At 51.9% G+C, this 24,250-nt stretch overlaps 9 protein-coding genes across 9 annotated transcripts; 4 read left to right on the top strand and 5 right to left on the bottom strand.

Moving 5' to 3' along the window:
* Positions 1-585: 585 nt before the first annotated feature.
* HER10_EVM0000562 (NAD dependent epimerase/dehydratase) lies at positions 586-2,030 on the top strand (the record flags this gene model as incomplete). The annotated part of the gene is made up of 3 exons (XM_035470338.1): positions 586-988; positions 1,056-1,644; positions 1,706-2,030. The coding sequence occupies 3 exons, from the start codon at positions 586-588 to the stop codon at positions 2,028-2,030; spliced, it is 1,317 nt and encodes a 438-aa protein (XP_035335574.1).
* Positions 2,031-2,193: 163 nt separating this feature from the next.
* On the bottom strand, positions 2,194-3,420 carry HER10_EVM0012528 (uncharacterized protein; the record flags this gene model as incomplete). The annotated part of the gene is made up of 5 exons (XM_035481922.1): positions 2,194-2,279; positions 2,485-2,989; positions 3,023-3,092; positions 3,138-3,239; positions 3,404-3,420. The coding sequence occupies 5 exons, from the start codon at positions 3,418-3,420 to the stop codon at positions 2,194-2,196; spliced, it is 780 nt and encodes a 259-aa protein (XP_035336673.1).
* Positions 3,421-4,720: 1,300 nt separating this feature from the next.
* Positions 4,721-5,740, top strand: HER10_EVM0009546 (NmrA-like family protein; the record flags this gene model as incomplete). The annotated part of the gene is made up of 2 exons (XM_035479031.1): positions 4,721-4,993; positions 5,054-5,740. The coding sequence occupies 2 exons, from the start codon at positions 4,721-4,723 to the stop codon at positions 5,738-5,740; spliced, it is 960 nt and encodes a 319-aa protein (XP_035336400.1).
* Positions 5,741-5,903: 163 nt separating this feature from the next.
* Positions 5,904-7,690, bottom strand: HER10_EVM0011056 (cholinesterase; the record flags this gene model as incomplete). The annotated part of the gene is made up of 3 exons (XM_035480498.1): positions 5,904-6,962; positions 7,132-7,331; positions 7,411-7,690. 3 exons carry the CDS (start codon positions 7,688-7,690, stop codon positions 5,904-5,906), a joined length of 1,539 nt encoding a protein of 512 aa, XP_035336531.1.
* A 2,761-nt stretch (positions 7,691-10,451) lies between these two features.
* Positions 10,452-11,225, top strand: HER10_EVM0002100 (uncharacterized protein; the record flags this gene model as incomplete). The annotated part of the gene is made up of 2 exons (XM_035471826.1): positions 10,452-10,484; positions 10,554-11,225. 2 exons carry the CDS (start codon positions 10,452-10,454, stop codon positions 11,223-11,225), a joined length of 705 nt encoding a protein of 234 aa, XP_035335713.1.
* A 159-nt stretch (positions 11,226-11,384) lies between these two features.
* On the bottom strand, positions 11,385-12,287 carry HER10_EVM0005157 (uncharacterized protein; the record flags this gene model as incomplete). Its single annotated transcript, XM_035474781.1, has 1 exon — positions 11,385-12,287. Exon 1 carries the CDS (start codon positions 12,162-12,164, stop codon positions 11,385-11,387), a length of 780 nt encoding a protein of 259 aa, XP_035336007.1. The 5' UTR covers positions 12,165-12,287.
* A 2,781-nt stretch (positions 12,288-15,068) lies between these two features.
* HER10_EVM0002398 (uncharacterized protein) lies at positions 15,069-17,250 on the top strand (the record flags this gene model as incomplete). Its single annotated transcript, XM_035472111.1, has 6 exons — positions 15,069-15,193; positions 15,241-15,330; positions 15,382-15,537; positions 15,589-15,811; positions 15,861-16,430; positions 16,489-17,250. 6 exons carry the CDS (start codon positions 15,069-15,071, stop codon positions 17,248-17,250), a joined length of 1,926 nt encoding a protein of 641 aa, XP_035335740.1.
* Positions 17,251-17,737: 487 nt separating this feature from the next.
* HER10_EVM0006710 (UVI-1h) lies at positions 17,738-18,476 on the bottom strand (the record flags this gene model as incomplete). The annotated part of the gene is made up of 3 exons (XM_035476289.1): positions 17,738-17,863; positions 17,953-18,198; positions 18,279-18,476. The coding sequence occupies 3 exons, from the start codon at positions 18,474-18,476 to the stop codon at positions 17,738-17,740; spliced, it is 570 nt and encodes a 189-aa protein (XP_035336154.1).
* A 2,576-nt stretch (positions 18,477-21,052) lies between these two features.
* On the bottom strand, positions 21,053-23,081 carry HER10_EVM0011472 (repetitive proline-rich cell wall protein). Its single transcript, XM_035480904.1, has 4 exons — positions 22,566-23,081; positions 22,346-22,513; positions 21,934-22,269; positions 21,053-21,865 (listed from the first exon to the last, which is right to left on the bottom strand). The coding sequence occupies exons 1-4, from the start codon at positions 22,695-22,697 to the stop codon at positions 21,314-21,316; spliced, it is 1,188 nt and encodes a 395-aa protein (XP_035336584.1). The 5' UTR covers positions 22,698-23,081; the 3' UTR covers positions 21,053-21,313.
* Between the last annotated feature and the right edge of the window lie 1,169 nt (positions 23,082-24,250).

The following is a 24,250-nucleotide window of genomic DNA, read 5'->3' as shown; positions in this document are numbered from 1 at the left end:
ACAAGAGGACGTTGCTTGATGAATTCGTCCGTACGGCATCTCGCATTCTCGCTACGCATCGCAGACTGGGTCACCCGGATGGATGGTTGGACCGAAGGCCCCGCCAGTTTGTAGATCTAGAACGTCAAACTGCGTTCTGGCGAATACGCCGTTTGAAGAACACTACGTAATGACTTACATTGAGAGAGCTGCTAGATGTGGATCGCTGGCATGCATTCAACCCAGACTTTGATGCGACTGCGAACACTTGCTTTTCATAACGTTGAGCGTCTTCTAAGCTGTAGAAGCTGCGGAAAACATATCCCGCCGTGACCTGTAAAATGGCAAGAGACACTGCTGTAGGTATGCGTCGACACATCTTCACCCACTTGCAGCCGGTGGGATGGTGAGACGAACATGACCAATTGGCAAACAATCACCTCTTGCGAGGGGACTTCTCCAACTCAGGGCCTTGGTAGGGTACCGTCCAATAATTGTATAAGTAGGAACTGAGTGTATCCAATCGGCAATGTATTTCCAGTAATCAGTAGGTCAGATCAACATTTTGGAGACTTCAATCACGCAAACCACTCATACACCGACGCGATGTCTCAAGCCCTCCCTCTTCAGAACAAAGGCATCTTCCGCAACTTGCCAACTTTTCCATCGGATATCACATACTTGACAGCCCTCATCACCGGCGCCAATGGCATCAGCGGATTTCACACCCTCAGGGTCCTCCTCGATGCGCCGCAGCGATGGAAGAAGGTCTGGATAGTGTCGAGAAGCCCCCTCTCAGAGAAGATGATGAACTTCTTCTCCGCCGAGCAACAGGCGCGCATTGAACACATCTCGCTCGACTTCCTGGCGGACGCGGACGTCATCGCGCAGGGTCTAAAGGAGCGTCAAGTCACGGCAGATTACGTCTTTTTCTATTCCTACCTCCAGCCCAAGCCCGAGCCCGGCGCCGCGGCTTGGTCCAACGCTGAAGCTCTCGTCAAAGTCAACTGTAAGTCCACACAAGCGCTTTTCCCCGCTCGGGAAGAAATATCACTCTGTTTAACACTCTTGGCCAGCCGCCTTGCTTCAGAACTTCCTAGGCGGCCTCGAAAAGTCCGCCATCCGCCCCAAACGCATCGTCCTGCAGACCGGCGCCAAGAACTACGGCGGCCACATCGGCCAGGCCATCTCGCCCTTTGTAGAATCAGCGAAGCGCGTCACCAGCGAGCCAAACTTTTACTACCCGCAGGAAGACGCCCTCTTTGACCACTGCGCCAGGACGGGCGCACAATGGAACGTCATCCGCCCCTCCTGGATCATCGGCGCCGTGGAGAGCGCGCAGATGAATGCGTTTTACGGGCTCGGCGTCTACGCCGCCGTGCAGGCTCACCTCGGCAGGCCGCTCGAGTTCCCCGGCACGATGGCGGCTTGGCTCATGGACCACGCGCACTCGCACGCTCACCTTACCGGGTACCTGACCGAGTGGGCTGTTTTGAATGAGCATTGCGGGAATGAGGCGTTCAACTCGAGTGACCAGGGATCGTTTAGCTATGCGTTGTTCTGGCCTGAGCTTGCGAAGTGGTTTGGGATTTCAGAGGTTGGGAGGCCTGAGCTGGATGAGTCGAAGATGCAGACAATTTCCATGCCTGGCGAGCCGCCTATTGGGTACGTGTCTTTCTGATTCATTGTGAGGATGAAGCCCTTGACTGATATTTTCTGTGTCTAGTTTCGGCCCTCGTACAAGCTTGAAGTTCTCCTGGTCCTTTGTCGCCTGGGCCAAGGAGCCCGAGAACCACGAAGCCTGGAAGGAGATTATGAAGAAGCACAACCTGCTCAACGACCCATTCGAGGACCCCGAGGGCCAGTTCATGTTCACGGACGTTGCTGTGGTGCCAGATGCCTACGGCCGCCTTAGCCCGAACAAGGCCCGCATGATGGGTTGGAACGGATTCGTCGACACGGCGGAGGGCGTCTTTGCGACGTACCGCGAGTTCGGCAAGCTTGGTATGCTGCCGCCGATGGCTGTGGACGAAGCTCGACCGCTGATCTAAGAGAGGGTGGGGGGAAGCTGTCGATTGTCACGCAGCTCGAGGGGTATATTAGTGTGTGAAGCGGGGGGGTGGGGGGAAGAACGGAGTGGGTTGATGAACATAGTAAAAGCTTCATTTGCACTATCGAGCATGGAATTGTTGTTCATGAATGCTTGCTTCCCATTTACTTCGCGATGGGAAAACGGTCACAGTATGTGGAATCTGACAAGACACCTCCAGCGGCCTTGGAACATGTTGGAGAAATCTCAACTAAGTTTGATTAAAAATGGCTATTTTCTATCAAACCCGATTATGTTATGGATGTTACCGGAGGGGCAATGAGAGATGATAAAGGCCCTGAGAAAATGCAACTTAGGGCCTGCAAGGCACGAAGCCGTGTCTAGACAGGGTTGGTAGGAACGGCAGCCGCGAGAACTTGCAGATTGAACAGAACTCCGACAGGGATAGAAGCAACTCCTGTGGAGCTCGACGACGTCGAAGGGATGCCAGATGAAGTAATAGACGGAGTGGTAGACGGAGTAGTAGCTGGAGGAGTAGATGAAGAAGTAGTAGATGAAGAAGTAGTAGATGAAGAAGTAGTAGATGAAGAAGTAGTAGATGAAGAAGTAGTAGATGAAGAAGTAGTAGATGAAGAAGTAGTAGATGAAGAAGTAGCAGATGGAGTAGTAGATGGAGTAGTAGACGGACGAGGGGAGGCTAGACTGAGGGACGGATCGTAGACTCCCCTTGTATCGGAAGTCAACGTAGGCGAGACTACAACAAAAGAGGATGACGACGACGGAGGGAGAGCGGTGAGAGAGCTGGTCAAAGAGCTGGAAGTTGAAATTAGGACGGCTGAGGAGTTGCTTTGTAGGATAGAAGCCGAGATTGTGGGCACACTGGTCGAGGAGAGAGAGAGCAAGGAGGTGCTGCTGCTGCTGCTGCTGCTGCTGCTGATGCCGCCGAGAGTGCTGCTGATGCTGAGAAGGCTCGTGACCAAATTACTCAGAGACGTGCTGCTCGAAGATGAAGTCGCCGAGCTGCTGGTCAAGGAGCTTCCCGAAAAGCTGGCAGATGAGCTTCCTAGACTGCCGGTGGACGAGCTAGTGCTACTAGCAGATGCCGTACTGCTGGTGTCTGCAGTAGGTGAGCTGGAGCTGGATGTGGTGGGCGTAGCGGTGGTGCTTCCGCTGAAGCTTGAACTGCTTGAGCTTGAGGAAGTAAGACTGTCTGTGCTAGATGAAGCCGTGTCGGTGCTAGAGGATGAAGAGCCTGTTGTTGTCGGTGCGTCGGTAGATGAAGACGAGGTAGAAGAGGATGTTGTTAAGATTGAGGTAGTAGAGGAATCAGTTGAAGTAGAAGAGGAGGTAGAAGTGGAGGAGGTAGAAGAGGACGTCGTAAGAGTAGGCATGGTTGAGGATGATGAAGAAGACGAAGTCGAAGTGTGACCCGAATGCTCGGTATCACACAGCAAGACAGAACCGTTGGATAATGTATGTCGAGGTACAAGCATAGCTACTTTCAACGGGCCCTTTTCAAAACCGGTAGAAAGAGATGGAGTGATGATTTCTCAAACTTTTGATCAAGTACAGCTCATTTGACAAGCTCAGGACACCTTGGAATTTCCGGCTGAGATGATGGAGATCAACTTGTTCGATGGAGCGGTCACGTTTGCGGATCTGAGCGAGTTCTACGGGCCGGGGCGACATGTGGTTTTGTCCCTCTTCGGTCCGGTAATGACATGAACTACAGACACAGGTTTCGGTGTCAGAAGCGTGTTCTCTAATGAAATCATTTTGTTGCATTCCTCGGCTGATGGGTGGCGAGACAGCCGTCGGGAGGCCGACGATTGGTTTTACATGCCAGCGAAGCCCTAGGCCAATGGTCAAAGTCATGATGCAGAATACTGCCGCGCACTAGAGGAATCCAGCTATGGATCTTCAGAGTCGCTGAGAGATAGGTCTCTAAAGAAGAATGCTCGCTTGCTAGATATCTACTTAAGCTTAAAGGATCAAGCGCATTCCAGGTACGAGTCTTAAAACCCGACACAAACCAAAGTAGATGTAGCAAATACAGGCATCAAAACGAAGATTGGGAGCGCAAATTAAAACTCATCTTGAGATAGTTGAAAAATAATGAAGCTTTCGTTCGAACTAGCATTCCAATCTTAGCCTTCTGTTATCCCGCGGGGCCGGATCAAGGGGCCGGAGGCGAACGGTCGAGAGACCCGCTTTTCCCGGTGTGAGGGGCGGAGGCGGCATTTCCCCGACCGGTGACTAGTCAGAGGGAGCACTGCGAACTGAACTCGTCACGAGTGAGTAGCAACATGTCGCCGAGACTCTAGGGCTACAACAAGGCCTCACATTTGAATGCTTTAGCTCATGATCTTTTGGTGCTCAAGGCCTCGAAATCAAGTCGCGCCACGGACTTCAACTCAGGAATTTCGTCTGCAGAGTGATTATTCAGCGATGAGCCAATTTCTAAGCTCGAGCTTGAGTGACTAGGAGACTGCTTGAGATTTATCCACCGAAAATACCCACTTCACTGTGACCAGGTGTTCCACGGAGTACAAAGGACAAATGTGACGTTTCTGCGTCTCAAATGAGAGGAAGTACTATTTAATGATTCGAGATGAACCGTCCAAGTTGTCTCGAGTTTCGTAAAATAACCACGATATCCTACATTGTTCGTCTATCATTCGTGTGACAAAAATGAGCTCATCTACGCAACACAAAGTTGGCATTTTCCCAGCCTCTGGGGGTATCGGCGGAGGCACTGTAAAGCACATTATCCAACGCCTCTCTCCATCAAACCTGATCCTCATCGCTAGGAACCCCAACAACCTTTCGCATGCACGAGAGCTGGGAGCAGACGTTCGACAAGCTGATTACGACGACGATGAGTCAATTCGGAACAGTTTTCGCGGAATCAAGACCTTGTTTTTGATTTCGTATGCATCAGTTGAGGTTGAACACAGGTTTGAGGTAAGGCTTTACTATCTGAATGACTTTAACATGTATGAGAGCTGACAAGATCACGCAAAGCGGCACAAGTTGGCCATCGACACTGCCATTGCAAGTGGTGTAAAGCACATCTTTTATGGGTCCTTGGGCTTTGCTGGATCTGCAAAGAATCAGGAGTCAGTAGCTCACGTCATGAAGGCACACCTCCTTACTGAGGGATACCTTCGAGCATGCCGTAAAGAGCATCCCGGTTTCGACTTTACAATCATCCGCGAGGGGCTCTACACTGAGTCTTACCCACTCTATACCTCGTTCTTTGACCCAGCTCGACCTGTAAACGAGATCAAGATTCCTCATGACGGCACCGGCCCCGGTATCGCATGGGTCAAGAGAGAAGAGCTGGGAGAAGCAACAGCTGAGCTCATATCTCGCTACGTTGCAGACCCTGATGGCTTCCCCTACCGCCAACAGACGATTCTCTTTTCGGGAACGAAGACATTGACCCTGTCGGAAACAGTCAGCATCCTCAGCGAGATCGCAAAGGTTCCAGTCCAAATCAAGCAGGTTTCGGATGATGAGTTCGCCTCCCAGGCTCAAGTCATTCCTAACTTTACCTACCGTGGAGTTGACTACTCGAAGCCGTGGGCTTCGGCCTTTGAGGCGTTCCGAAGGGGTGAGGCGGCTGCTGCGTCACCGTTGCTGAGCGAGCTTTTGGGAAGAGAGCCGGAGGATTTCAAAACCACCGTGATGAACTCCCTCAAAGCCTAGATTAGGAGTTGAGTAGCCTAACAAACAACAAGCTGATTTCTTTCGCATGAATTCATGCGCCTAGTCACATCATCGTTATTCTAGTCAAGGTGAAGGTTGAGGGTGAGTAGCGATTGAATTCGCGCTTAGAGATGCAGTAACTTATAGCTCAACTGTGATGCTCCTACACTTTCCTAGCGTATGACGCATCAAAAAGATTGCAACGACTGTCGATCACATTTGAATCTGTCATAGATACTCCGTCCCCGACAATACCACCCAAGTTCCCCAGGTCCATCGCACCAGGCTTGCCAGAAAATTGCGTCCAGGCAGGCACACCAGGTCCATTGGCAGGGTTCTTGGCAAAGTTGGCCCACGCTGTCTGCATGAACTTGCTCAAGGCAAGAGCTTGGTCGGGCGTCGCCGGCGGCGGCGGGAGGTTGCCAAAGACGAAGCTGATCTCAGAGCCGTGTACCGGGCGAGACAGGATACCTCCGGGCGTTGGTGGGAACGAGGTGGAGTTGAAGAGGTATCTCCAAGTCGGCATCCCGGCTTGGGCCGAGAGACGAGCTTCATGCGCAATGCTGCAGCTCCAATCCAAGTCCGTGGCAAATTGTGTGATTGCATCCTTGGGAGTCGGGAAAGGCATTCCGGCTCCGACTGGATATCCAGCAATCACAGCTTTTTGCAACGCATCGTCGCTGGGGAATGTTGCAGCGACGAAGGCATCCAACGCGGTTGGTGGCTGACCCATCGTGAAAATGTCGGCTTCTCTGAGGTTCGTTCCTATCATCATGGGTATCTTGGAAACCTTGCCGGAAGCCCGTGTAGCATCAGGTGAGGTCGGTACGTTTGCGTCTCCGTCGGCTACAGGTGGGAAGTTGAAGGGACCTTTTGAGAGTACGGACACCAGGGCGTCGACCGGGGCTGCTCTAACGCAATCAAGCGCCTTCTGGCTGCCGCAATTGAGCGAAGCTGCAAGAGTTTGAAATGGAGTTGTCATGTTTGGTCTGCCCAAGAGGCCGGTCATGAGTCCGACGATATCTCCGCCTGCCTGGGGTCCAGTTACGAGATATGCGGTTCCAGACTCGGTGATCACCGCACGGAACGGGGGCTGGGCACCGCTCGTGAGTAGTAAGAGGTCGACTGATGAGCCACCAGCTGACTCCCCGAACAAAGTCACCTTATTTGGGTCACCACCGAAGGCTTTGATATTACGCTGAACCCATTGAAGCGCTAGTTTCTGGTCCATAAGACCGACGTTGCGCATTTGTGGAGGTATGCCCTCGACATCGCCTGGGAATCCGAAGACTAGAGTCAAGTCAATCAGCAACGCCCAACTACAAAGGCATAGCGGTGCTTTCTCTCGTCAACAATGGTTACTCACCGCTCGTCCGGTAGTTTGGCGTCACGACGATCACGTCTTGATTCTGTGCAAAGCTCGAGCCATCGAACATCGGTGTGTTGGCAGAACCAAACTGAAAGCCCCCACCATAGTACCACACCATGACAGTTCTTCCTTCGGCGGGTGGCGGAGAAGAAGGTGCGTAGACATTGACGAACAAGCAGTCTTCGCTCTCAGGACCGGACGGCATCATGGCAGCAATCGCAGCTTTTGAAAGTCAATGCCATGATCAACCGGAGTAAAGCCACAGCCGAGCTCCAATGTGTAGTAGGAGATTTTCACTCACCAGGTATAGCCTGAATACAGGATGGAGCGAAGGCTGTCGCGTTCATTACGTCGTTGTGAGGCGCCATCGAAGCAGGCACCGATGGTGCAAAGCGCTGTGGTGGTGCCGCATACCGAACGCCCAAGAATTTGTTGACGCCATTCGCTGTCAGGCCAGAGTATGGTCCATCGTCCAGCTTGACTTGAACTGGTTGTTGCGCATTCACAAGTGTAAGTAAAGTAAGCAAAGTAATGCCGATAGTCGTCGATCGAGGAGACCAGCCCCTTCGTGAAGACTCCATGATTGGCTTATTAGTACGTAACACGGCCGGAATTACGAGATTCAAAGAGAGTATATTGTTGTCAATTTTCGTTGATATCTCGCAGTCTATCGACATTTCACGAGATCTGGGCTTAGTTCCTTTATGTCTTCGAATCTCAACAGGGTTTAACTTGGGTTTCTCGGGTTTTCCGTAGCCTTTCCATATTCTAAACTATGTATCATACGCAACTTGGCACTATCGTAAAGTAGTAGGTCATTTTCCTTGAGACCCAGGCGTTTGGAGAGAAAATAAGCTCGGTGGAGAAGCCGCAAGGAAGACCCGAGAGCTTGGATTCGGCCCATTATCTTATTGGAGAGAATGGACGGACGAAACCTCAAGTGGCACGGTGAGCGGGTGTACCGGTGGGATAAACAGACTTCTTGATACTCATAGGAAGTCTATTCGTCGCGTCCACCCCGCACGTGTCGTTTCACACCTTTGCTAGGTGGACGGCCGTCAAAATGGGTAATGGCGAACGGCAGCTATAATGCGTTGTGCTACATTTCACCAGTTATGTCCAGAGGCTGAAATAATGGCTAAACGGAAGACCCGCCTCTTACAAGACTCATGGTCAGCATTGGGTAATGAAACATATTCAGCCGCAAGAAACGAGGAATGATTTTGAGGAGTGGAAACGGGAAGGAGGGCTCCGAGAGCCCTGTGGGTAAACCGAGGTGTTTGCGTCTATTGAATGGGTACTTCCCTCGCGCAAACATCACATACGGGTGTGACTAGATCTTGGGATTGTGTGAATAGTCTTAACAGAACAGAGAGAAGCTCCGTCATGTTGCTATTCCTCTATACTTCGCTTGTCCGGCGCCCAGAACACCACTTACTGTCGCACGAACCGGCGCCGAAACAGCCCCACTTGTATTGCCGGACGCGGCTTTGGCCGACCCGCTTTATACGCCGGCCGACCGCGGGCTTGTCTAAGGGCTATGCGCTTGTCCTCAGGTGTTATGAGTGATGAAGTAGCTGGTGCAATGAGAACCAGTGAAACGACAAAGTGATTCTGTTAAACAATGGTATCTCTGGTGCGTACAAACGATCTCGAGAGCTTGCCTTCACCCAATGCCGCGATATACCATGGTGTAACTTTCATTCCTTCGTCTACATCCTGATTAGATATTTATTATAGAAGTTCAATTGCACGAAATGATCTTTCGGTATTTATCGATTGGCACAGGATTCCAACATCACTGAGCGAGGGCTGGCGGTACGTACCTCGACCAACCTTCTGAGTCAAAGGTCCAGCCACGAACTTCAATGTGTGATGGGTATGAAGAGAATAGTGAAAACCAAGGCTTTGCTTATGTCCAAATTATGACAAGTCGAATAGTTCACGGATTGAACCAATCCTCCTGGACTCGCTCCGCTCCAATCCTTGGGTCGAAACATCGACCTTGATGCATCCAATCCCGATGGCTCACCGTCTCTTGCACTTGCTACGGGCTTATCTCCAGAAGATGTGTTCAAACAAATACTACTTGGCGGCAAGGCAAAGTGGACAGCGCAACATCACAGACAAGCCCTGGTACAAGCATGCCGTAACAACAAGCCGGAAAATATCAGAGCTCTTCTTGAACACACAGGAACCTCTTTCAATGACAAAACTCTAGCATCTGCAGTGCTCACTGCTGCCATTGAGAACAACTGGGATTGCGTTTTAGCGATTTCCCGAGCAGACTTAGGCGGCAGCAATGTTTTCTATCTGGCAGCAGTGACCTTACGCGACGGGTCGGCATCCGCTACCGTGCTCAAGGAGACATGGAGGGCTTCGCACGCAAGTATTGCGAAAGAAGTACTCAATGAAGCGCTTTATCAGGCTACAGACAACCAGAAAGCCGATACTGTGGCATGGCTTCTCGACCATTGCAAAGCTGATGCTAATGCCACGGACCATCGTCCTAGCATTTTGGATTCCATTCGCTCCACAGCTATTCCGACCTTTGGAAATGCCTTGGCCGCCGCCGCCTGGGACGGCACTATTGAGATCGTGAGGACTTTGATCAAGCATGGTGCTCAGATTGACAGTCCAACTGGATGATCACTGCAGCTAGCGGCCAAAGAAGGCCATGCTGAGGTAGTCAGACATCTCCTTGGCCACGGGGCCAAGGTCGACAGAATTCCTGAAGAGGAGGACGGCTATAGGGGATCCGACTTCCAGGAAGGCACTGCCTTACAAGCGGCCTGCGAATCAGGGAAAACTGAAGTCGTGAGTGTTCTCCTAGAGTGGAAGGCAAACCCAAACCTTGGGCGAGGACCATACAACAGTCCTATTCTTGCCGCAACAGCAAGGAATCGGTCTGAAATCCTGAAGCTTCTCATTGATGCCCCGGGGATTGATGTCAACGTAAAGGGGCCCAAAAATTCGTCAACACCATTGATGAATGCAGCTTTTCTCATGCCCTACGAAGACACAGAGCTTTTACTCAACGCCGGCGCCGACGTCAATCAGCGGGGTCCTCATGACGAGACTGCTCTCATACGCGCAGCACGAAAAGGGGACGCTAGAATCCTGCATCTCATCATATCTCGTGGAGCTAATATCCTGCATGCCGGAAAGGATGAACAAACGGCTCTTGATATAGCTGCGAGTCAAGCCAACGTCGAATGCTTGCAAGTACTCGCAGAGAGCGTGTCTCCGCTATTCCGCGGGCTCAAGAGGGCGATTGCGAACGGGAGCACCTTCGCGCGAGATCTTGTAGCTCGGCCGGAGGATGACCATGATATCGTAGACATGACCACCGTCAATCAACTACGAGAGAAAATCGTAGGCCTGGAGAGAGACTTGGAAGACCTCAATCGCATGCGAAAGGGATGGAATGGCATGATGTCACAGGTACAAGAAGCGGAGGAGAGCACGGCAAGCTACAAGCACCAAATGAATCAGATGAGAAGTGATAGAATCGAAGAAAGCGCCCGCATTGAGAAAGAAAGAGGCGAATACGAGGCTGCGAGATACGGCTTCGCCAAACTGCAGGAGGAGAAGGATGCTCTCAAGCAGAATGTTGCAGCTGCCAAGCTAAGTCTAGAGACGCAGGAAAGAGACTTCAGCATGAATTTGCAGCAGAAGCAGAAAGAGATGGAGGGAATCTATTCCCTGTGGACAGACACTGAAGCGCGGCGAAAGAGTGCCGCGGATGAAGCCGTGGAGGTTCGACGACAGCTTCGAGCCTCAGAAGATGAAGCCAGCAGGATACGGCAAGCCATGTCGGACCAGATCGAATCTTTGCAGAAGGAGCTGGAATTTTCCAAACAGCAGGCAGATGGAAAAGCAACTCCATCAGGTGGCAGGGATGACGAAAGCTTCACAGAAGGAGACGACGTCATGATGAGCCAGAATGCCGGTAGCTCGCTGAGTGTTAGCAGCGCTCAAGATGCAACGAGCGACACTGGCACAGGAAAAAACGCAGCCAAGAGATTGAAAGATATGAGACACAACTCCGCGCAGTTTATGGCCGGTATTGGTTTGAAGAAGAGAGGGAGCCCCAAGCCGGATGGCCAGAAGTAGACATTGGGTCTGGACAAGGAACGGAGTGAGATCTTCTCATTATCGACTCATATTATCATGGCTTTACAGACGACTACTTTCTTGTTATTTCGTGGAATTTGAGATCTTTCAATTTGACAAGACCCTGAGATGAGGCAGAATAAATCGAGTTCCCTGAGTTTACTCTCCATCGCTCTGCCTAGAAGGATCGATCTGTTTCAACCTCTCCTTCCCTTCGCGCTTCGTGATTATCCAGTTCCAGACATATAAGTAGACAAATGTGACTATGAGCAGGCTAGCAGCAACTAGGGGGCCAAGAATAGAAAAGATTGTAAAGTTGTAAGAAACCGACTTAAACGTCGGGTTGTTCTGAAGATCCGTCGCAAAGCCGACCTGCATAGCCGTAAGAACGATAGCGATGTAGACGGTAGAGCTAGCCAGTATCGTGAAGTTATCGCCGAGGAAGGTGCCATACTGATTCCACCGGGGCATATACCCGTGTAGAGGGGTCTTCGAGAAGAAGTAGATCTTGTTGAGCCGACTGAGACGAAGCTCTCCGTAATAGAAGCGCTTATCGATGCATCGATAGACATCCCCTTTATGCAAGAGCTCTTGGACTAGCAGCTTCCATGACTTCCACTGCACCTCTTGCGGAAGGAGATTGTTCGCCTTGGCGATACTGAAGTCGCTTTCGTGTACCACAAGAGCCACATATGAGAAGAGAAATCCGAGAGCGCGTCGGCGGATGAGGTCGCAAGTGCAGGGAGGGCTAGGTATAGAAGTTACATGCTCTGTTGAATGAGGGAGGTATTCTCCCCAAAACCGTGGCTCGAGCAGATAGCGTGGCAGCGGCTTCATGAAGATTCGACCTCTACCCCATACAAGATGTAGATCCATCTGCTCAGTTACCATGATCTCGCGAGCAAGAATAAGTTGAGAATGGAGAGGACGTGGTGGCATTGGGCGTCCCGCGAACCACAAGGAATCAAAGACGTTTGTGAGTCGGTCGAGGTTCAGTTCCAGCCCCAGCCACCTCAACACGTCTCGAGCAGGATCGCTCAAATCCCCCACCGAGTCTCGCTCTGATGCCGGCAGCAATCCGCATAGAGTCTCTCTCGGGTCCTGCAGAGAGGAATTGTCATCTTTCAACACCGGCTCCAAGACCCGCTGCGAGAATGGAGCCGACTGTGTATTTTTCGTCAATAAAGGAGCGCTATAAGGTAGACGACTCTGCCGGTAACTCACCTGTCCTGTTAACAGTGGCATCTCCAACGGAACTGCTTAGTGCTCAGTGCTCAGTGACTCAACATGAATCAGTGTTCAGGAATCATTGCAAATTGTGTTTCTCCGCCGGGTGGAACTGAATTTCAGCCGGCGAGCAGGCTGGGTTCGAATGTGATGTGCTGACAGAGCTGGGGACTGATTCAGCCCATAATTGGCTCAGCTGTGGCTAACCGCGGCACGATGGAGGGCTTGCCAAGGTAGCCTGCAGAGAGTTGGCGACACTCCTGCAGCCTCTTGCCAGCGACTCGACCCAGGTACGAGAAAGAGGCGTTCAGGCGGTAGCTGGCGCAGCCGTGCAAGCGACCTTGCATGTATTGCCTGAGGTTCCCGAGATATCGTTGACTTTGATCGGGGAAAAGCAGCATTTGCGAACAAGCGATGGCCTGCACACCTCGTCCTTTTCTTAGTTATCCAGACAGCAGGTACTAGCTGTTGATTCAGTCTCAGTGAGAGTCGAGTCCTCTGTGCAGCACCAGGTAGGTACCTGAAATTCCCCCAGTGCTTGCTTACTTCTGGCTTAACGCGGTTAGCTTCACCGTAAGGGCCCCTGTTTCCGTCACCCTACGTGAACAGCTTACTCGCGATTAGCACAACGCAAGATTCTTGCGCTGTTCCTCAGATATTTCACAAGTTTGGTAGTTGGACTTTTCATAGACTCAAATTATGGCATAGATAGATACTGTGGTGCTATGGTAGTCTCATTTATACTAATGTAGTGACTGAAGGTCACACCTGGAGAAGACTGCGAAGCTGTCCCTCCCTCCACCACCGTCAATATTTCATGAAGAAGGAACTTTGCTCATTTCCATGTTCCTCTCAGTGCCCAACAAGGTAAAATGCCGCTGCCATGTATATACCACGTGCATAGATTCCAATCGTGAGCAGTGTCGAGATAGAGTCCTCTTAAGTGCAACTGTCGGGGCTGTTCCACTCCTTAGCCCCGCCCTCACCTCCGGTGGGCTGCTCTGCCCCTCCCGGCCGGTCGGCCCCTCCAGCCCGGGCACCAACCCCGCCTTTTTGCGACCTCAAAGGATGCTGAAGGAAAATCAATTGGCCAGTGAGGCCAGTGGAAAGAGCTTCGACCCAGCTTCATCCTTCCAAGCCAGCGCGTCGCTTGAGAAAAGTATTTAATACACTTAACTTATTTCAATTCCCAGGCTCTTGGGTAATCAATATGAGCGATTCAAGATCTTCCTGGCCGGGCTTTTGTTTGCCCACAGTTACAAGGTAGGTAAGTAGTACTGTTCAGATGAGACTGCAACGACTTCCAGCTTCCCGGACTTGCTTCTATAAACGGCTCCAACGACTTGAACTACCGCATACCAACTATACCTTACCTTAGGGGCTCATCGGAAAACTTGGGTTCCCGTCCGCTCTCCCATAGATAAGCCAACGAGCGCACTCATCACGGCCCGGCAGCTGATGACCACCGATAATTATGGGTCCCGTTCCTTGACGGACGGAACGCCCGAACCCCACTTTGCCGTCCGACCATAGCGGTGTTACTGTCGGCGCGGTGGGTGCTCAGCTATTTGCATAGCCTCGTATGAATCCAAAGACTCGCATCAAGCATCTCAGCCGTCTTAGAAACATGTCGAGTCATTATGTACAACCTCATAGTTGGGGTAGGTCTATACACTGATGTCCACCTGAGACAGGCGAGGAGTCAACGAATTTCTTGCGCAATGTCATCGCCCTCCATAATGCGTACTAGTATTGTGCCATCTTCGAATCAAGTTCACGGAACGGGTGATATTGGCGCCCGTAGACAGCATGGCATTGTCTTGTCGCATTTCATTTTGCTTATTATAGGGGCATTCATGAGTTCTCAGCAATACTAGCTTAAGATGGGGATTGATAGAATAAGACTACCCGTTGTTCCCATTGCAGTCTGTGAAGAGATGAAACTGGCAAATTGAGAGCATTGCGCGACTTTATTTTCTCCTCGCAAAGAGAGACACGGACGAAGGCGTTGTACATCAAGGTTTATTGCCGTTCTTTCACGTTGATGTCGGAATAAAGGGTGTAAGCTGACCACATTATCTCCGAGTGGGCCTTACGCCAAGGCCGCCAACCATAGCTCATCAGTTCTTTTAAGCTTCACCAGTCCGCCAAGGACCGACCATAACTCCGCCAAGTAACGCTCAGTAGAAAATTGCAGGCTGTGCTGGTGAGCAGCGAGTCGGCAATGGGTTTAGCCTCACATGATCGGAACCCTGCTAACTCATCGCAGGTGGAAAACTCACCATAGTCCCGGTAATAGTTTTACAAGACAGACGACCACAATGAAGGATTCATGATCTGGCCTGCTCAGCCACCAATTGTCGCGTTTGTCACAGCATGCGCAATGAGGACCTGGACGATGATGATCAAAACTTGGCAGACACTATGACGACGCCTCTAAGTTGTGCGTCCTATGCTGGATACATGCTTTCCACGATGATGCTTTGCACACTTCAGAAAACCACAGTTGCAATGGTCTTGGCATCATGATATATAAGAGAGCACTGTCTATCCATTGTAGTTCATTCCTTCAATACAGCAGATACAAACACAGCAATCAGACGTTCTTCAGACACAATGATGAAGCTTTCTTCTTTTGCCTTCTTTCTACTCCTCAGCAGCAGCGCGGCTGGAAGCCCTCTCAATGATACAGCTTATGACTATGTTGTCGTTGGCTCAGGACCTGGAGGTGGCACTCTAGCGTAATAATATTGCCTCCGACTACCCTCTCAATGCTGACATTTCTCAGCGCAAGTCTTGCACGCGAGGGCCATTCTGTCTTTCTCATTGAAGCTGGAGGCAATATGGGTGATGATCCTCTTCAACAAATCCCCGGCTTGTGAGGTTCCAGACCGCTCGATATACAAAGCTATGTGCTTATACTTCACAGAGCGGATGTCAACTCGGAGGACCCCGCCATGTCTTGGCAGTTTTTTGTGTCTCACTACCAGAATGAGACTCAGGCCCGTCGCAATCGTTACTTCACCTACCGTCTTTCAAATGGCACAATCTGGTACGGCATTGATGCCCCCGAGGATGCAACTCCGTAAGTCATGCACCAAACCGTTGCTTGGATAGTCATTAATCACCGATTCAGACTTGGTATATACTATCCCAGAGGAGCTACGGTTGGTGGTTCTGCTATCGCGAATGCTATGAACGTGGTTCTCCCACCCGACAGTGACTGGAACCACTTCGCCGAGGTTACAGGAGATGAGTCCTGGGGCCCTGAAAACATGAGGTCAATGTTTATCGAGCTTGAGAGAAATACCTATACGCCTGAGGGGACACCAGGGCATGGGTTTGATGGGTATATTTCGGTAAGAGGACTTCATCAACAGCAATGACCATTCAACTGACAGGAAGTAGACGAACAGAAACAACATTTCTTATGTTGTCGATCGGCCGGGCGTTCTTCGCGTGGTCCAGAATGCCATCTCCCAGACCGAGGGTATCGAAGCACCCGACTCCGAACAAGTCATCGAGCTAATGGAAAGAGACCTGAACCGCGCTGATAGCGACCGTTACGAAGTCCCGGGCTTGTACCAAATACCACTACACGTTGACGAGAACCGCCGCAGAAGCAGCCCCTGGAATTACATCACGGATACTTTGGCTTCGAAACGCGAAGATGGAACGCCGCGATACCCGTTGACCTTGAGCACTCACAGCCTCGCGACTCGCATTCTGATGAAGAATGCTGAGGCCGGCTTGCAAGCCTATGGGGTGGAGTTCATGGTTGGAGAAGGTCTTTATGAGGCCGATCGGCGATACGACCCCTCGGTCGAGCCCCAAGTGCGCACTGTCAGGGCTAAGAAGGAGGTCGTCATCTCAGGCGGTGCATTCAACACCCCTCAGCTTCTCAAGCTCAGTGGAATCGGACCTCGAGAAGAGTTGGAGACATTCGGCATCCCAGTTGTCGTTGATCTTCCTGCCGTGGTAAGTATCGGCTCCCTTTTAAGAAGTCAAGGTCTCTTCATACTAATGCATCTCCTAGGGTGAGTTTCTGCAGGACAACTACGAGGCGGGCATCAACGTTCGTTCAAACATCGCGTGGGAGAATAGTTCTTTCGCAAAATGTACGCCTGGTAGCCCCGAGACAGACCCCTGTCTTGCACAATGGGAAGCCGGCTACGGTGCATATGGCGAGGCCGCTGCTCCCATCTTCATGCTGCATCGTAGCAACCAATCCAGAAACGTGGATTGCGACCTCATCATCTTTGGCGCGGCTGGTGGTGTGTTCGACGGTCACTATCCCGGTTTCAGCGAAGTTGCATGGCCGCCCACATCCTTCTTCTGGGCCGTCGTGAAGATGCAAAACGGCAATCCGACAGGCACCGTGAGACTCCGATCGTCCAACCCCCGAGAGACCCCGGAGATCAACTTGAACTTCTATCAAGAGGACGCCGATGTCGATATTGCTGCTCTTTCCGAGGGCATTGAACATCTCATGTCCATCATGAACGTCACTGGAGAGCCGTATCAGCCCTTCCAGGTCATCGACCCCCCTGCAGATCGCTCACTTGAGCAACATATACGAGATCACACTTGGAGCCATCATGCCGCTGGCAGCTGCAGAATGGGAAAGACCAACCTGGACAGTTGTGTTGACTCAAAGTTCCGAGTTCATGGTGTTCATGGGCTTAGAGTTGTCGATGGCTCAGTCTTCCCGAGAGTGCCCGGCGGGTTCCCTGTTGGTGCGACATATGCTGCCAGTCGTAAGGCATTCCATGATGTAGTCAGCAACGAAGGAAAGTGACAGTGTTCCCTGTCTTGTCTGTTGTAATCTGACTCGGACTGAGCTTTCACAATGATATGGCCATGGATGCTTTTTTTGTTCTTTATCACCGGAACGTCAACAGAGGATCGCCATAAGTAGCCGCACATACACACATTTATGACTTAGTATGCAGTGTCTGTCTCGTTTGAAAAGATCACCATTGGCTTTTTAATTACTTTGGAGCCCACAGACGATGTTTTATTAGACTCTAGCTTAGTGACAACGCAGTCATCTTGCTCCTAAGGATGGTGTTCAAGCAGCTACTCTGAATAAAAAAACATGCTTCATTAAACAAGAAGATAATGATAAGGACTAAGACTGCCGTAGCGTTGAACGCAAGCTCCCGCGGTGGAGCACAACCAGGAAGCTCCGTCCCATTATGGCAGGGCCAAGAAGTGAAAAGGGCTTGCCACATGATCCAAAATAAGTCCATCCTTAATCTTTTGAAGGTAAATCGGCAGATGATTTAGTTGAGCTTGAGGCCCTCGTAGCGGTCGATCGTAGTGGTGATGGTTCCGGTGAGCATGCCGGCCTGTACCTGGAGGTCGGTGGCTCTGCTCTGCACGGCGCCGATGAGGGCAAAGGCGACAGACTTGAGGCGTAAGAGGGTCAGCCAAACTTTTCCACATCTATGAGATTTTGGAGATTCCTTAGGAGAGGAGAGGGAAGGGTGATGCTCACATCGACGACAGCTTCAACCTGTCTGAGGACGGCGGCGACGGGCGCACCAATAAGCGGGATAGTCGAGAACAGACCGGCCTTGCCGATGAGCACGTTGAGAAGCATCTGATGGATGCGCACGAACTCGCGGAACGCCTCAAAGATGGCGTCGGACTGGGGGCCGGCCGGTACGGGAGGCATGCCCTGCATTTGGGCCATCGCCGTGGTGACGGTGCTGACAATGTCTACGAAGCCGGTGATGATTTTCTGCGGAAGGGGAAAGATAACGTCAGCTTCTGAATCTTGACGAGATTCCTGTGCGGCAATAGATGGGGGGCTCTACTTACCGGGAAAGGACCCAGGCCGATGATGAGCAACGGCCCGCTGACGAGGTCGATCTTTTGCGCGGGGGCGATGAGGTCATTGGACTTTTTGGTGACCATGTCAATGTTCTGGACGACTTGGGCGGGAGTCGTTTGGCCGAGGACGGAGTCGCTGCAGATAGCCAGGGCGGCGACGGCGAGCTTGAGAATGGAGAACTGCATGTTTGCTGATTCAAATTGAGGGAGCAGAAGGTTGCAATTCTGGGTGGTCAGCTTGAAAAAAGATGGGCTGGGTTATGGTAAGAAGATGAGATGGTGATGAGAGGTGTGATGAGAATAGCGATATTGCCGGGAGTTGAGTAGCTTCTTATACTTGGTTCTGGGTAACAACTCGATGCTTTAGATACATCTTCAACTTGAATTTCGATAAATTAAGACTTTGAGTGCATCTACTGCCGACTGAGATCTTGACGCGCTCATGGCTTGTCACTTACATTGCCGTTTTCGTGCCAGCAAATTTGGGTACGATATTTGCCAAGCTCTCCTTCAGGAACGATCAGCAACTCTACAGATCTCTCCATCTTGCTGGAAAAAGTTGACTCCAGGCTAATTCTCCAGAGTGGTCCTGGCAAGTAAAAGTCGATAATCACGGGCTTGGGCGGAACAGCTTCAATGACGAGACATCATCAATTGTTGCCAAGACACCTAGTATGTGTGTAATCAGAGACATTCAAGATCCGAGACAGCAACGGATCCAAACTCTCTTAGCTCAAGAAACTTGTCTCCTAAAGAGGAAACATCTCAAAGTTCTCCCTTCCGGATTCTTCAAAGTGGATATCTCACAGTAACCCAAATCAAAGGCCGGCACCGCGGCGGAGCGAGCATCTCGGGTACTCAATCTCCAGGTCCCAAGATCTGCAACGGTTTCACTCAAAGATTCCGACTGGCCTTCCTTCTTGCCCCGCAGAAGACCGCAGAGGATACCCGCTTCAGGGAACGTCTCATCAGATGAACCCCCAGCGCGACCTAGATTAGCGCTAAGGCAGCGCGGCTAAGGCTTTTGAGAGGGACAACACGACGACGTAGGTGGCATCTTGGCGGTAGAAGCTCTCAACCTCTACGAGCCGGAGCCAACCCACTTTCGGCGACTGTGGAAAAACTATGCTTGATGTAAGCATAAGCATTCCCGAACGGTTGTCGTACTTTGGCGTTTGGCATTTGACACTGGCGTGGGCTAGGGCGGAAACTTGACTAGATCCCGAGATAAAGGTTGGTTGGAATGCGGGACAGGCCGCCGTCAGTCTGTTCCCTCCCACTTCGACCTCCGTCGTGTACTGTGTCGCCAGCGCGCACGATCGAACATCTCGGAGGGCGGCAGACGGGAGTGGGAGACAGAAAGGAAGCCCGTCATGATTCTGTGAAGAGATGTATCTATTCAATGCTACACCGGGCCGTCAAATTGGTACCATCCTACTTCATCTCTCCCCTGGTCCGTTCCTGAATGGCCCGCCAGGTCTCAGAGTCTTTACCCCCAACCAGAACGGACGTATGCTAGCTTGGAACCGATTCACCGCTTCAGGCTTAACGGTGTTTCTCCGCACGAGATGTTAGATCTCGGGCTGGAGACGTGCCGGGCAGTTAGGGGCATTTCAAGGGGCCGCTTGGCTGAGTCCTTCCGAGCCCAGGGCAGTGGAGAGTGAGTCACGCTGTGGAGCCCGCGGCTGCTGATCTTTCCGATGATTTGCATATCTCGACAACGGCGTCTTGCTACAATCGGAAGTTGAGGAAGGGAAAAGTCAATGTTTGAGAGTTTCTGTTGCGCGATTTGATTTTACGGTGTTTTTTTTTTTTTTTTTTTCGAGATGAACGATGTCTACCTAGTGTTGGCTTGCATGCGGCCACCGTGCGAAGTAGAAGGGCGAAACGGATCCTGATCGCGGGTAAAATAACCTCCTCTGAGAAACGGTGTCCCTTTCGAGTCCCTGGCGGCTAGTAGCCAAGAGAAAAGGGAAGACGTAGTGAGATTGTGGCTTGTTAACGCCGAATCTCAAAGCTGCTAGATACTTCCCTAGGTACTTTCCCGAGGTGACTGCGTTACCGGAGTCGGACCCATACATCCGTGTTGCCCCGCTACCGAACTCCCGAGAAACGACCCCGCTTCTCCCGGCACTGAACGGAGGTGCGGAGACAGTTCCGCAAATTCTACCTGGCAGACGAAAAACCGGGGAACCCATTTCCCCAGACTTTCGCCCTCCCCTGCCACCATTTCCAAACCAGAAGATGACGTCCAATCCTACTACACCACCCCACCAGCCCCTCCCGCAATTGACAACCACACTTTGTGACCACCTATCTACCGCACCACACCGCTCGCCGCCGGTCAAGAGCTAAAGGGTCACATTGGGTATCCCGACACGAGGTAACATCGCCCCGATCGACGGCCAGCACATAAACAATGCGAGCAACGCAACGAGGTCCGGGGTTTGAGGGGCAGCCAGCAATCGTCACCATCCAGTCATTCTCACTAGTGGATGACCATGTTTTCTTGCTTACGCAGGTATTCAGTAGGTAGTATGAAAATGCAATCAATAAGGCTCATATAGCCACCTTTAAATACTAAGTCCTCCTCTGTAAGTCAAAAGTGTCTATGTACATGAAATGAACCCAAGGTCTGCTGCAACTGGAGTTGCCTTGAACGCCCCTTTTCTGAGAGAGTTTTGCGCGACCTTTTTGCTGTCAAATAGAATTACCCTCCATAACCATTCTCCTGGAATATCATTACTCCAGTAATCTGGATGCCATGTGTTCCTTCTCATCATTCCAGTCCTTCCTTTTACCGGTTGATCATCAGTGAGTGTAAGGGGTATATCTGTATATCCGTGCCGTCGTAGCATTGAGCTTGTCGTCAAAGTCGTATGGAGGTGATCCACTATTAAAGGCCCGATCGTCCAGAAGAGACGGGCATTAGTGTAGAAATGAGGTCATCATTGCCCTCAGAGAAGTAAAGTAAGAGAAAGAAAAGTCCAGAAACAGATGATCCATCCTCCAGGACCAAATGTCTAGAGGAGCGCAACGGCACCAAAGAGACCAGCCAGCAAGGCAGCTCCCGGCGCTCTGCGGGCGTCGGCGGCAGCGGTGGGCACAACGACTGGAGCCTGGCTCGACACCGTGACCGGGGGAAGGGTCACGGCGCTTGTTGTAGGGACGACAAGGGTGCTGGCGGGCCGGGTCTGCGTAGCGTACACAGTTCCCGACACGGTGATGTAGACCCATGACTTTTGCGTTACGACACTCTCGCCGCCAACGGTCACGGCCTGGGTGACCTCGACGTGTGCCGTCTTGGTCTCGACGATGACTTCCGTCAAGGTGTGGACCTTCTCGACGGTAATGGTCTTGGTGCCCGTGGCAGTGATCCAAACCGTCTCGCCGTGCTCGATGGTCTGATATGTCGTCACAGGCTTTGTAATGGTCTCGTAGACTTCCGTTGAGAGATGCTGAGTGGTCTTTACGGTCGTCCAGACGTCCACTTTGGTGGGAACTTCCGTGACGATGGTTGAGGTAGACGTGTAAGTGACGACAACTGTCTCTCCGCCGATAGTCTTGGTCTCGGTCTAGCCATTATGTTAGATCGGAGAGGCTCGGGAAAGCTTGGCTGAGGGAAAGGGTTCTCAAGACTCACCACAGGGCAAAGAGAAGTGATGGTGGTGTATTCAACGTCCTTCTCCGTCTTGGTGACGTCAGGGAGCTTCTCAGTCTGCCAGACCTTGGTAGGAACGTGAGTCACAATGGTGGACGTGGTGGTGTACGTCTTGGTCCAGGTCTTGCCGCCCTCGGTGTAGGTCTCAGTGACCGGGCAGAGGCTGGTGAGGGTGGTAAGCTGGACATCCGTGGCCGTCACTACGGCCGTGGGGCCGGGAACGGTCTCGATGATCTTGGTCGGCTTCTTTTCGACGACGGTACTGAGTGTGGTGTAGACCACAGTCTTGGTGGTGCCTTCTCCAACGATCGTCTCCGTCTGTATGGAGTGTTAGCCAGGATACCCTTTACTCAGAGCTCTTGGCTTGAAAGCTTTGCTCGTAGGAATCACTTACAATCGGGCAGTAGGTGGTGTAGGTGGTGTAGTCGGTGTCGATTTCCGTCACGACTTCAGTGGCGCCTGGAAGGGTCTCATAGATCGTCGTGGGGTGCTTCTCAACGACAGTGGAGGTAGTTGTGATGGTCTCGTACTGGGTGGTGTGTTCGCCGGGCTTGGTGATTGTCTAGCATGGGGCGTCAGCTCCGCGGCAAGCAGAGGGCTCGAGGTCTACTTACAACAGGGCACACGGTCGTGTACGTGGTCAGGACTTCCGTGACAATAGTCTTGGTCTTATCCTTACCCCAGTCGTGGTCCTCGGTTGCAAGGGCAGTGGCGGCCAGAGCCAGCAGAGCAGTAGTGAACTTCATGGCTGCGGGTGAAGGTGAGATTGAGAGCAATCAAACGAGAGATACTCTTGAAACGATGGGCGGAGGAAGCGAGAGCTTTGATTTGAGCGAGAGTCTCTTAAGTAACCTTAACGAACGAGTTACTTGATAGCACAAGATCACGTATATGTGGTTGGCTGGGAGATGGAGAGAGGCTGGTGAGGGCTGCAAGAGGATGGAGAAACAAGGAGAAAAGGTTCGAGCAGAGAAGAGATGGCTGGGTAAGCTTATATCTTGAGGCCATGAACAGGTGGCCGGCATACCCGGTCTGCCTGCAGGCGGACGGGTGAGGAGAAGAGGAAGCAGAGTGCGAAGGATGAGATGACATCTCTGCTCGTCGACCAACAGAGGTTGGCGATCTCCACTGCGGCTTGCAGTAGTCTTGGGCCATGTGGACAGCAGACCGGCCGCGGCCTGATCCATGGAGGAGGACCTTGGGTAGGGTGTAGAGGACGAGCACGCCAAGTGTGTGATACGAGGGAGGGCGATCTTGGAGATGCAGCCTAGCAGTTGGGAAGAACCTGGAGCTCAGTGAGTGGCTGGAGGAGAGCTCGATGGGATAGGTGAGCACGCTGGTGTAGGACGAGTCCTGTGGTGTGTGTAGATGAACGACTTCGTCTCGGCCGAATGGCGACACGGCAGCCAAAGGCGCAATTTTGACTCGAAATCGGAAGATGAGGCATACGCCACCCGGTGTGCGTAGTGCAACTGCAGCCAAGAGACGAGGTTGGACGACGACGACGAACGACGACGACGACGAGGCTCGACAAGGTTCAGCGACACCCATGTCACTTTTGACCGTCAGACGGGTAGCTTATGTGATTACTTGAACGAATAAGAGCGCGAGTATTGACTAGGGCCGATGGCATTGCAGCTCGCAGAAAGACGACTAGGTAGGCAGACCGCCATCCCCCGGCTGGCCATGTTGCCCCGGCCGCGATGCCGTTGTCAAGGCTGTCAGCTCAGGCTTTGACATCCTAGCCGGCTGGTGTCGGTAGTGGCCGGCTGATGATGACGGCACAAGGAGGGGCATTTAATACAATCCAGGTGTCTTATGTGGTGAGCTTTGAGAATCCCTTGACCCAATGGTAGCCGTATTGACACGACACTGGCTGCGAGCAAGGCATGAAGCCAACATTTCCAGGGCTTTTCGTCAATCCTGTCTGACTAGATGCTCGAAAAGGCGGGCAAGGCAGCACTGCAGGCCGCGAGGTGACGAAAATGTTCGCTGGCTATCGAAGAAACCCCCTCACTTTGGACCATCTGTGCCTTAGTTGCTTCACACAACCGCGTTCTCTCTTGAGTCTCGACCGATCAAGTATACCCGAGTAGCAGCAGAGTTGAGCGCCAGCAAGGAGCGGCGTCTTCGTATTGCTGATAGATGTTGAGCCTTGCGCTGTCAGTTCTTTTCTAGCCGCATCGACATTTGATTAAATTTCCGCCGTCAGAAGCTGGGTATGAAGCGGACTCGACCGGTGCATAAGTCTCTCAATGTCGGACAGACGTAGCTCGATGCTTGTTGTGTCCTCGAGGGG

This window comes from Colletotrichum scovillei, assembly GCF_011075155.1.
Source record: "Colletotrichum scovillei strain TJNH1 chromosome Unknown Contig00003, whole genome shotgun sequence".
Taxonomy (NCBI): domain Eukaryota; kingdom Fungi; phylum Ascomycota; class Sordariomycetes; order Glomerellales; family Glomerellaceae; genus Colletotrichum; species Colletotrichum scovillei.
Note: the sequence above shows the minus strand (reverse complement) of the source record. Positions and strands in the feature narration are given on the sequence as shown.

Excerpts from the sequence above, each read along its gene's own strand:
- HER10_EVM0011472 (XM_035480904.1), bottom strand. The coding sequence starts at position 22,697 with ATGAAGTTCACTACTGCTCTGCTGGCTCTGGCCGCCACTGCCCTTGCA. Across the intron at positions 22,514-22,565 it reads ACACGACCGTGTGCCCTGTT|ACAATCACCAAGCCCGGCGA; the intron begins GTAAGTAGACCT and ends GCCCCATGCTAG. Across the intron at positions 21,866-21,933 it reads TCACTTCTCTTTGCCCTGTG|ACCGAGACCAAGACTATCGG; the intron begins GTGAGTCTTGAG and ends CATAATGGCTAG.